The sequence below is a fragment of the Gymnoscopelus microlampas genome (genome assembly GCF_963454915.1).
Source record: "Gymnoscopelus microlampas genome assembly, chromosome: 16".
Lineage (NCBI taxonomy): Eukaryota > Metazoa > Chordata > Actinopteri > Myctophiformes > Myctophidae > Gymnoscopelus > Gymnoscopelus microlampas.
In genome coordinates this window covers 47656747-47669246 of record NC_139953.1, presented here as the reverse complement: position 1 = coordinate 47669246, position 12500 = coordinate 47656747, and the positions used below count along the sequence as shown (strand labels likewise).

The 12500-nt window shown below is 42.9% G+C and overlaps 1 protein-coding gene across 1 annotated transcript in view; it reads right to left on the bottom strand.

The window, feature by feature from the left end:
- The window catches only part of nbas (NBAS subunit of NRZ tethering complex), a 250929-nt gene that overhangs the window by 203052 nt on the left and 35377 nt on the right, over window positions 1-12500 (bottom strand). The window contains 6 exon segments of the mRNA XM_084082265.1: window positions 4195-4388; window positions 5969-6032; window positions 6332-6460; window positions 7152-7217; window positions 8376-8514; window positions 12374-12472. Coding sequence (XP_083938391.1) covers window positions 4195-4388; window positions 5969-6032; window positions 6332-6460; window positions 7152-7217; window positions 8376-8514; window positions 12374-12472 — 691 coding nt within the window.

Genomic DNA, 12500 nt, shown 5'->3' with positions numbered 1-12500 from the left:
TGTCTTTTAGTTCTACTGGATCTCTTCTCCACTATAGTCCCTCACTAACATTTTAGTCTAGGTTTTATTTGTTGACGAAATTGGCATCATAGCTTATATTTTATTTGGTTTTCGTCAGTGAAAAAAAGGTAGTCGACGGACACTATTTGTCATAGTTTTAGTCACTTCTGCCCACATGAATACGGGTTTGGACGTGCGTCTCAATAAACAGGCTCTATTTCTCGCAGCTTCCATGTGTCCTGACAGCTGAACCCCACGGACTGACACAGCCCTGCCTGGTGGAGATCTGCTCTCAGAGGAGCACACCTTTCCAGTTATTTTTATATCCAGTATCATTATCTTGTTTGTTATATATTGTTATTGTCAGCACAGTCTGCAGAAACAGACCAACACCAACATTTCACTGCTTGTACAGTACTGTATGAGTGGGTGACAATAAACAGGATAAGCAGTATGTATATATATATATATATATATCTCACAGTATAGTTTAGTATTTATTCAGTATTCATGTCTCCTCCAGAGAGAACAGTGTTTGTCATTTTAACCCATTGAGACCTGAAGCCGATTCTACATGTCTCCTGAATCCCAACAGTTTTCTGAAAAACGTATGTTTCTATATCAGTGGTGCTCAATCTTTTTCATGTCAAGGACCCCCAAAATGATAAGTATTTGGCCACGGACCCCAATCAAAATATGTTGTTCCAGGGACCCCCCAGAGGCAAAGATTTGAGTTAAAAATGTTCGCTTTTAAAAATATATATATTCAGAAGATTTGCACACATTTTCACGATGTTTCAAAAATAGCAGATCTACAAGCTCATAGCGCGGCACTCGGTGCCGCGCTATGAGCTTGTAGATCTGCTATTTTTGAATAGCCCAAAGTGTAAAATGATGCTTTTTAGCTCAAATCTAAAAATGACACAGTTCCAGGTCTTAATGGGTTAATGCTCAGAGGGAAACAGGGTTTCTCAGTCAGATGTTATGAAACACTGAAGCACCTGTGAAGCGTTTAGCGTCATAATCACTGAGGAACCCACGCACACACAGCTTCCTTTGTGCTTCTGTATCTAAACACTGCCTTTATACAAGCCGTTATCAAAGTACACACACACACACACACACGCACACACACACACACACACACACACACACACACACACACACACACACACACACACACACACACACACACACACACACACACACACACACACACACACACACACACACACACACACACACACATACACACACACACACACACACACACACACACACACACAGCGGTGCATTGTCTGCATCACAAGCACAACAACACAAAGCTGCAAATCTGCAGTACTGCGACGCGTTTTGAGCTTGTAGATCTGCTATTTTTGCTATTTTTGAATTGGAATCCTGATTTTGTTTTGTAATTTTTTTAATTAGAATCATGAAGAGTACGTTTTTTATTTCATTTCAAATACATTTAGTTACTAATGTTGACATTTTTTTTAACTTAAATACAATTACATTGGAAATAAGAAAGACACTAGAATTGTAATACTAGTCATTAAGCTACTAATATAGACTGAAGTAATTAAAGCGGGTCATGTTTGCATGTTTGGAATTGTAACAGCTGAAATCAATAATATATCAGTGTTCTGATATTAATTAGTGAAGGTGGGGGCCGCATGTGGCCCCCGAGCCGCTAGTTGCCCATATATGATCTACAAGCTCAAGACTCTTGTACTCCTCGTTAAGGTTCACTTTGCCCTTAGTGTGTGTTTTAGCCAACTAGCCTTGCCATACAGATTTGCCTGCTGTGCCAACACTAAATATGAACAATAGTGTGAACAGAAAGAGGACTGAGGCCCCATCAGAGCTGAAGTTGACCAGAGAGAGAGTGTTTAACTCATTCAGTGCCAATTAAATAAAAATAATAATTGCGAACTGTGCCAGCAATTTTTCAATTTTCTTATTACTTTTTCAAGTAGTCACAGAATATTTATCTCCAGTATAATCGATCCCCTGATGGGTGCTAATCACTGAGGGTTGCACTGTGTGGTTTCACAAATGTCAACGAGGTCATTGGACCTCGTTGAAAAAGTGCTCAGGAGCCGACATACAGCCTTTTCCAGTAATAAGTTAAACAAGAATAGAAGTGAATGGAGCAGCAAATCTTCAAATGATGATTTCTTGGGTTCTTATTTTTTTTTTTTTTTTCAAAAACACATCAAACACGTCATTGGCACGTTGCGCCATTGCGGTAAAACACGTGAAACACGTCAATGGTACTCAATGAGTTAAGAAGGACACTATTAAGAATGGTCTTTACTTGTGTCCGAACACCACAAACACTGCTCTTATGAAATAAGTAACCTCTCTTAATTTAAACAAGAAATCATAAAGACCAGATTGTGCAACCAGGAGATTTGGTCAATCAGCGATCGAGTCATTTGGAGTCGAAATTGGCCGATAGGTATCGGTGGGGCGATCAATCGTAGAGCCCCTAGTTGTGTTATAAAAATAATAACGAAAAATAAATGTATGGATTGCACCACACACACACACACACACACACACACACACACACACACACACACACACACACACACACACAGTGTTTAGACTCCATGTAGAGAGTGGCTGATGAAACCTTTCCTCAACATGTCAGTCGTATCTCACTTCACTGTCTCTCTCCCTCCAGCCCTCTCTCTCCTCCATCACACTGTCTCACAGTGTCTCTCTCCCTCCAGCCCTCTCTCTCTCCTCCATCACACCTCTTTTTTTTAACACAAATCAGATAGAAATAAAGAAAGAAAAGAGAAGTGTGGATTTAAGGAGATATAAGCCTCTTTATGGAGGATAAGGAAAGGGGGATAAATATGTCATCATCACACGCTTTTTGTGCCATTATCTCTGCCAGGCAATAGTTGAGATAGCACGCACGCACACACACACACACACACACACACACACACACACACACACACACACACACACACGTGCACGCGTGGAGGCACACTAGGGAAACAAAGGGGTGCACACACACACACACACACACACACACACACACACACACACACACAGACACACACACACACACACACACACACACACACACACACAAAAGTACTCATTATGCAGAATGTCCCATTTTACAATGTCTAAAATATACTAATCTTTTGAAAATAGCAGATCTACAAGCTCACAACACGTCGCATCGCAACGTGTTGTGAGCTTGTAGATCGGCTATTTTCAAATAGCCGAACACACACCGAACACACACACACACACACACAGGCACACTAAGGAAACAAAGGGGTGCACATGAAGTACACACACACACACAAACACACGCACGCACGCAGAACACCTGCAGTGGCATAATTACATGCATACTAAACACAAACAACTCCCTACACTGCTGTTGATTTTGTCAGCACATTTTGATTCACTTTTAGTCTTTTGAATCAAATTCTATTTAGTTTTAGTCATATTTTAGTCATCTGAAATGTTTTACTGTTATTCTAGTTTTAGTCGACTAAATCTACAGTTGATTTAGTCGACTAAAATGTATGTTTGGCGGTGCCTTGGAGGCGTCGCAATGGCTGGTTTTACACTTGGTTGCATGCTGAAAATAACCGATCTACAAGGCTCAGGTACGATGGGCCACGAATGGTCATGGAACCAAGGACTCAATGTCAGCCATATATGAGCCGATGTATAAAATAGGGCTGAAGTGGTTAATGTGTGTTTTATAATATAACAAATTATATCAGCAAAGTAACTAATAACAAGTAGTTCTCAAATAATTGTAGTGGAGTAAAAGTACAATATTTGCCTCTGAGATGTAGTGGAGTAGAAGTAAAAGTACTGAAAATTGGAAATACTCCAGGATAGTAAAAAATACCTCAAAATTGTACCCAGGTACAGTACTTGAATAAATGTACTTAGTTACTTTACACCATTGGCCAAAACACACACACACACACACACACACACACACACACACACACACAAACAGAGACAGGCGCACTGTTGTTGAACCCCTGTGTGTGTGTGTGTGTGTGTGTGTGTGTGTGTGAGTGTGAGTGTGAGTGTGAGTGTGAGTGTGAGTGTGAGTGTGTGTGTGTGTGTGTGTGTGTGTGTGTGTGAGTGTGTGTGTGTGTGTGTGTGTGTGTGTGTGTGTGTGTGTGTGTGTGTGTGTACCTCCAGGCTGAGGAAGCCTCCGTCGTGTGCGGCGGTGAGACGGGGTGCGGGCTCGAACCACTCACAGGACTTGCCCAGCAGGTTGCGTAGCGTCCTGACGGACGAGACGGTCAGAGAGCCGGAGCAGCGGGCCAGGATGAGAGCACTGTCGCTCCACCAGCTCACATCCGCCAGGGGGTAGTACTGCTCCTTTTCTGTTGGGGGGGGGTAGAAACACACAGTGTTACAACACAACACAATAATGCAGTGGGTAGTAGGGGTGTCACGATTCACTTACCTCACGATTCGATTCAAAATCGATTCCTAGGGTGCCGATCGTGTTCGATTAAAATTGCGATTCTGCGATTAATTGATATTCGATTCTGCGATTTATTGCGATTTTCTACCCCAAATCACTTTGCTTTAATAATACTAGAACATTTTAATATAATATAAACCATGAAAAGTTGAATCATACACTTCAATGCAGCCAGATCATGTGAGGCAGTCTTTCTGACATTGATTTCAGACAAATTGCCAGTGAAAAAGGTACTAACTTATAAAAAAAAACAAAAAATCTAAAAATCGATTTTAATATTTTGAATCGATTTTTAAAATCGTGGCATTAAGAACGCCAGAGGTTAATCTCATAATGTACCTACCAGTGCCAAGCTCTTTTTGTTGTTTTTTTGTTGTTTTCATGTCGTCATAGCCCCCGCTAAATCCGTTTAAAATCCGCGTTCATTTGGTTCGACACAAACACGGGATCCGTGAAAAACAAAAACAAAAAACTGCGAGCCGATCCGTGCCTCCATTTTGAAGTTACATGCGAGAACGTTAGACAGGACGATGCGGTGAGGAAAACCACAAGGGAGATAAATCGATTCTAAGCTGATGCCTAGACAGGAAACGGATGCGAGCGAAAAAAACGGAACCAGTATTATTCCGTTTCCGGTCGGCCCCGGAACCGGAAATGGGTCGAAAAAAATTCCGGAAAGTGCACTTTTTCGATTTAACATGGGAAATGCGAGTCGCGTAGATCTACGCGACTGGCACACTGCGGCTTTAAATCGGTTCGCGTAGATCTACGCGTCTGGCGTTCAATGTGTTAAGAATCGCGATTTATTCATGAATCGATTTTTTTTGACAGGCCTAGCGGGTAGTACTGTTTGCGGGGGGGGAGAAAAACACAATGATACAACGCAACGCAACAATACAATACAAAAATACAGCGGGTAGTACTGTTCTTTTTCTGTTAGTGGGGGGTGGGGGGAAGATAAACAATGATTTAGTCTGAGGTATGATTGCCACATAATATGTGTGATGTGTAGGGATGGCCTAACCTTTAAGAAATCGGCAACCGGTTATAACACTAACGGTTTTAAAAAAATATTTTTTTTTAGGGCCAAAAAACATTTTATTGTGTTTTGGCCAAGCCAAGTCTTTGTGTGCTCACAAATGAATCACTTGAGAAACAAATATATGAATATAAAGGTTTAAGGCCCATCAGCGATCATTTAATGGGATGATGTCATTGCTTGTGTCAGCAGCAACAACAAATCAGCCGTTCTTAACCGTTTGACTGCCAATGACGAGATTTCTCGTCATATTTTGCTAAGGTGCAGACTGCCAATTCTAGGAGACTCGGACACGTCTTTTAAAGCGATCGGGGGGTCGATCATACTGGAGATAAATATTCTATGATTTTTCAAAGGTCAGTAAAAACACTCAAAAAATCACTGGCAGTGTCAGTTAAAGAGATATGCCCCTCCCCTCCGGACCCCAAACATCCCACCTTTTATTTTCTTCCTTTTCTCCAGCGAAGCATTCCACTCTGGGTTGATCTCCTCAAATCCTGGCTGCCAGGTGGAGAGAGAGAGAGATTATGCCATTACCCTTGTATGTGTATATATAGTATGCACACACCATGCTTGCTTGGATGAAAACAATGTGTACGTACAGGACGTGGAGGATTATGCACAAACACACTCACACACAGACCACTGGTGAAGTAGAACACTCAAACTCAAACAAACCAGCTAAACCCTTCAGGGAAAAGCAAACCCTAAAAGTGGCACGCACACGCACGCGCGCACACACACACACACACACACACACACACACACACACACACACACACACACACACACACACACACCTGTAGTTCTTGGCTCCAGGTGGCTCTCTGTTTGAGGGAGGGGATTTCCCACAAAGACAGACGACCAGAGAAGTGAATGACAGCCAGCAGGCTGCCGTCAGGACTGAGACTGAACCGGAAGACACCGTCCTGCACACACACACACACACACATATATTAACCCCTATAATCCAGGGGTCTTCAACAGGGGGTTCGGACCATCCAGGCCGGGGGTCCTCAGAGTTACTACAGGGGGTCCGCCAAAATCTTTGTGTGACAGGGAACAATTAGCCACGAAAACAGCCGATCTACAAGCTCACAACGCCTCGCGCTGCGAGGCGTTGTGAGCTTGTAGATCGGCTGTTTTCACATAATCACATTTTAATTCTGCGATCGCATAATCACATTTTAATTCCGTGATCGCATAATCACATTTTAATTCTGCGATCGCATAATCACATTTTAATTCTGCGATCGCATAATCACATTTTAATTCTGCGATCGCATAATCACATTTTCTCTAGAGGGTCTAATCTATCTGTGAAATCTATTGAAAAGTTTGATCTGCAACACAATTTTATACAACATGTAGTGGGGGGTCCCTGCTTCATCTTTCTTTCCCTCAGCTAAGGGGTCCTTCGCCTGAAAAACACGTTCAAGAGCCTGTGCTATAATCCATCTCACTGAGAGGTGAGAGAGCTGAATGCTCAAGGCTGTCAGCAGAATGTGTAGCAGCCTGATACAACACTGAATATTACATTCAATCCAGAGAGAGAGAGACACTCAGAGAAAGAGACAGGCAGACAGGCAGACAGACAGGCAGACAGACAGACAGACGTACCTGTTCATCTCCTTGTCTGGAGAAAAGCCTGAGGCTGGGCAGCCTGAAGAATCCTCTCTTCTGAGACTAACACACACACACACACACACACACACACACACACACACACACACACACACACACACACACACACACACACACACACACACACACACACACACACACACACACACACACAGGAGAACAATGGTGTAATTGTGTGTGTCTGTGTGAACATGTATCCACTTTGAAACACATTGTGTGTGTGTGTGTGTGTGTGTGTGTGTGTGTGTGTGAGTGTGAGTGTGAGTGTGAGTGTGCGTGTGCGTGCGTGCGTGCGTGCGTGCGTGCGTGCGTGCGTGCGTGCGTGCGTGCGTGCGTGCGTGCGTGCGTGCGTGCGTGTGTTGTCTACAGTATGCGCATGCATGTATGCGTGCGTACGTGTTTTGATTGACTGATTCATGTTTTTACTGAAAAAAGGTGCATCTTTCCACCGGTAATCACATTATTGGCTCAGGAATGCGAAAACAAAAAATGTAAATGAATTCAAGTCTTCATGGGGTGTGTAATTGATAGAGAATAAGAATTTCATGCAAGAAGAGGATGTAGATCTGATTAAATCAGGAATCAGCTCAAGTGAATCATGTGAGTGAGTTGTTTTAGCTGTCTGTCCATGATGGAAGTGCAAATAGTCTAATTAATTTAGTTCAAATTATTGCGTCATTATGGAAGCAAACCAACTTCAGTCCACAATTTCTTAACCCATTGAGACCTGAAGCCGATTCTACATGTCTCCTAAATCTCAACAGTTTTCTGAAAAACGTATGTTTCTATATCAGTGGTGCTCAATCTTTTTCATGTCAAGGACCCCCAAAATGATATGTATTTGGCTGCGGACCCCCATCAAAATATCTTGTTCCAGGGACCCCCCAGAAACAAAGATTTGAGTTAAAAATGTTCGCTTTAAAAATATATATATTCAAAGATTTGCACAAATTTTCACGATTTTTCAAAAATAGCAGATCTACAAGCTCATAGCGCGGCACCGAGTGCCGCGCTACGAGCTTGTATATCTGCTATTTTTGAATAGCCCAAAGTGTAAAATAATGCTTTTTAGCTCAAATCTAAAAAATGACAGTTCCAGGTATTAATGGGATAAGGCCGCCCCTGCGTGCGCCTGCGTGTGTGTGTGTGTGTGTGTGTGTGTGTGTGTGTGTGTGTGTGTGTGTGTGTGTGTGTCCTCACCCCGGTGACATCGTCCTGGAAACTGGTCACATGTTTGTAGTAGGGTGACCCCGACAGTGACCTCCATGCTGTGATGCCACAACGAGACGCTCTGGACGCACTGTCATCACCTGACTCACATCCTCCAATCAGCAGCAGCCTGAGAGAGACACACACACACACACACACACACACACACACACACACACACACACAGACAGAGTAATAATGTGATGGTGTGTCTCAGATGTTGGTCTCCTGGCTAAGAACACAAACAGCAACACACTGTTCCATAGATCAACAGGGCCCCCTGCTGGCAGAAACATGTATAACATGTGGATGGAGTGGTGAAGATGGACTCACAGTCAAACATAAAGGATTGTTAATCTGGTGTCATCACACACTAGAAGATAATCTTATAAGATTATCTCATCAGATTATCTCATCAGATTATCTTAAACACACATACAGCTTCAGTTTCTCTTAACCCATTAAGACCTGGAACTGTGCCATTTTTAGATTTGAGCTAAAAAGCATTATTTTACACTTTGGGCTATTAAAAAATCGTGAAAATGTGTGCAAATCTTTGAATATATATATTTTAAAGCGAACATTTTTAACTCAAATCTTTGCTTCTGGGGGTCCCTGGAACAAAATATGTTGATGGGGGGCCGCGGCCAAATACATATAATTTTGGGGGTCCTTGACATGAAAAAGATTGAGCACCACTGATATAGAAACATGTTTTTCAGAATACTGTTGGGATTTAGGAGACATGTAGAATCGACTTCAGGTCTCAATGGGTTAAACAGGCACACACTACACGATTGTAAAGGGATAGCAGTACTTTTTTAGGGACAAAAAAAATTACACAAATGGCGAGAGTATGTTTTACCCCCTGTCCGTCTGTGACCAGCTAATCTCCGGCACCGTTGGCCCGGTCGCTGCGAAACTGTGCACACACACACTCCCTGGATGCCAATACAGAACCTCTCCCCCAATTTTTTCACATGGGCCTGTTATTTGTGCAAAAGCCATTTATTTGATATTACTCCTACAGATTTTATCCAAACGTCATGCAAATCGGTACACAGTATCTCTATAGTCACGTGATCAACCCGGATCTGTCCGATTTTCCATATTCCATCCTCATTGGCTAAGGCTGGCTTCCAAAGTTTGCAGGATTGGTCCGTTTAGAACTAAATGCCTCAAATCATGAACGCAGCTTGCGATTTCCGTGAAATTTCACACGCTCATTCCCACTAGGCAGAGGAAGAAATGCCACCCATTTCACGTTGGCCTGTTATAGCGCCACCAGGAGGCCACAATAACCTACCTGACCTGGCGGAGACCTGTGCTCCGATGAGCACTTTTTCTAGTTTTCTATGTATTAGTCACTCTGTGGAGACCTGAATTCATGGACATTTTTTAGTTTTTGTCTCATTCCTAAGACAATAATTTGATGACCAGTGGACCGGTAGGCAGCGGTTCCGGTAGGAGACACAAAGGAGACTCTTTGTGTCTCCTACCGGAACCGTTGCCGGTCATCACACACACTATAGCAGGGGTCTTCAATGTTTTCAGGCCAAGGACCCCCTAGCTGAGAGAGAGATGAAGCAGGGACCTCCTCTATATTGTATAAAATTGTGTTTCAAATTAAAGTTGTTTTTTTTTACTTGGTCTGCTCTTTTTTCCCTCTACACCTATAGCCTCTTTGCCAAAAATAGCCGATCTAGTTGAGAGCTTGTAGATCTGCTATTTTCTGCTAATGTTCCCCTCAGAAAAGGAATTCTAGGGTTCAAGTGGTTAATGTAAAAAAACGAAATCATATCACACAAAGATTTGGCGGACCCCCTATAGTAGCTCCGAGGACCCCCTAGGGGTCCCGGACCCCCTGTTGAAGACCCCTGCACTACAGGATTCTATTTTGATTGTCAGGGTTGCCGGAACGCAGCGCCTCGCGCCATTTCACCTCACGTGATCACATGCGGAAGCAGCAGCAGCAGCAGCAGAAGCTGACTAGCGCATTGGTTCTCAAAGTGGGGTCCGGGGACCCCCAGGGGTACTTGAGGGGGTCCCCAGCTAGATGATGGACAGGAACCAAATGGACCCTTATGGGTCTGTAACTCTGAGAGTGTACAAATGGAACCAAATGGACCCTAACGGGTCCATTTGGTTCCATTTGTACACTCTCAGAGTTAAATTAACATTGGTTTTACAATGTGAATTGGGGTCCCAGAGGTATAAATGCCATTAAATGGGGGTCCGTACCCTAATGCATGTCAAACTGGGGGTCCTTGAAATTAAAATGGTTGAGAATCACTGCTAGAGAGCCGTAAAAACCTTCTCTTATTGGGGTCCCTGGCTTATCTTTTCAAATGGGGGTCCGCGGGGTAATAAGTGTCAATTAGGGGGTCCTTGGCATGAAAAAGTTTGAGAACCACTGGATTAGCGGATGTGAATAACGAACGGAGACGGTTTATTTGCAGTGGTGACGAATAGAGACACTTATTTACTCAAGCTTTTGGCAATTAATGTGTTTATTGTGTGTACTGTAAAGCGTCCTTGGGTTTCTGAAAGGCGCTATATAAATACAAGTTATTATTATTATTATTAATAGTTGGGAAATGTCAGTGAAGAGAGAGAGAGAGAAAAACTCTATTGCTAGTTTGATCCGTTCTTATACTCTTTAATCTTATGAAGACGTTAAATCAGTCGTGTCGAATGAGAACTTTAATCCATGTGTAGGCGGTGAATCTGTGATCCTCTGGCTAAGCCAGACTAGCTGGAGGTTGGTTCCATATAGTCGCTATTTCTCACCCGGTGTTCCATGGACCACTAGTGATACGTAGCTTGCGAGGTTAGTTCAGGCAGCATACACTCGAGAGGTTACATGCATGCTCATTTCTATGTGGCTGTATACAGCGTCATGCAAGACCCATACGTCATACACTGACGTGGCAATCAGCTGACCAATCGGGCGGGTTACTTAAGCTCACCTAAATCTGCGTTCCTTCCGCTTTGTGTGTTCTGGTTGTTGTCATGCAGCGTTTGCTCCCACCACCACCACCCCAGCACCACCAGTGGGCTCTGCTATTGGTTCTGTTCCCCATGGGGGGGGTTGTTATTATATATCTGTCTCCCTGCTCTTAATGCTTAATGATGGTTGTCTTAATTGTGCTGAGCAGGGAGGAAAATATAGCAGAGCCTGAACGCCAAGATGAAATATTACATCCACACTTGTATTCTCATTGATTCTATAATATTGGTTCAATCTATTTGTTCTATTATGTTGGTTCAATCTATTCGTGAGTTATCTAACTGAAGTGGTGTTAATGGAACATTCCATTATACCACATTCCAAAGAGACTTTTTTCAGAGAGTCAAATCGGGAGAAAATCAACTTTATTATCGACCTTTCTCTGTCCCAGAAACACACTCTCGTGGGATCTATAGCACTTTTTTTTTGTGCACCATGTCGCCCCTAGTGGCTCCACTTGGGATGGAGTATCTTTAACGCATTCTGTGCCAATGACGTCTTTTGACCGCTGTTTTTTAGTAAGCCCACAGTCCCAATGACGTCTTTTGACGTATCTTAAAAAATAAAAAATATATTATTTATATATATAATTTTTTCCCCTGTTTTTCACAAAGAACCAGGAGATAACGCGATCCAAAGATTTACTGCTCCATTCACTTCCCTGTTAAAAACGGAAAAAAAAAAATCCCTTTTTTCCTGTGTTTCACTATGTATTTTTGAGTGAAACATGCTATTTTCAAAGGCGGACAACAAATGTCAACAAGGTCACAATGACCTCGTCGACATTCGTTAAACCACACCTGAGTCACCTCAGTGATTAGCAACCATCAGGGGATCAATCATACTGGAGATACATATTCTGTGACTACTTGAAAAGGTAAGAAAATCGCAAAATCCTGTCAGTGGGACCACACAGCCAGAAACAAGTCTCGCACTGAATGACTTAATAATTGAATATCTTTGTGGGGTTTTAACTCACCGGTGTCCAGGGTGGTAAATGGCCGCCGTGATGCCATGGGAGTAGTGGGCGGAGAAACTGAAGCTGTGGTTCTCCTGGAAGCTCTGATTGGTTCCCACGCTGAAGAGGGGAAGGGGCACGGTCAGGG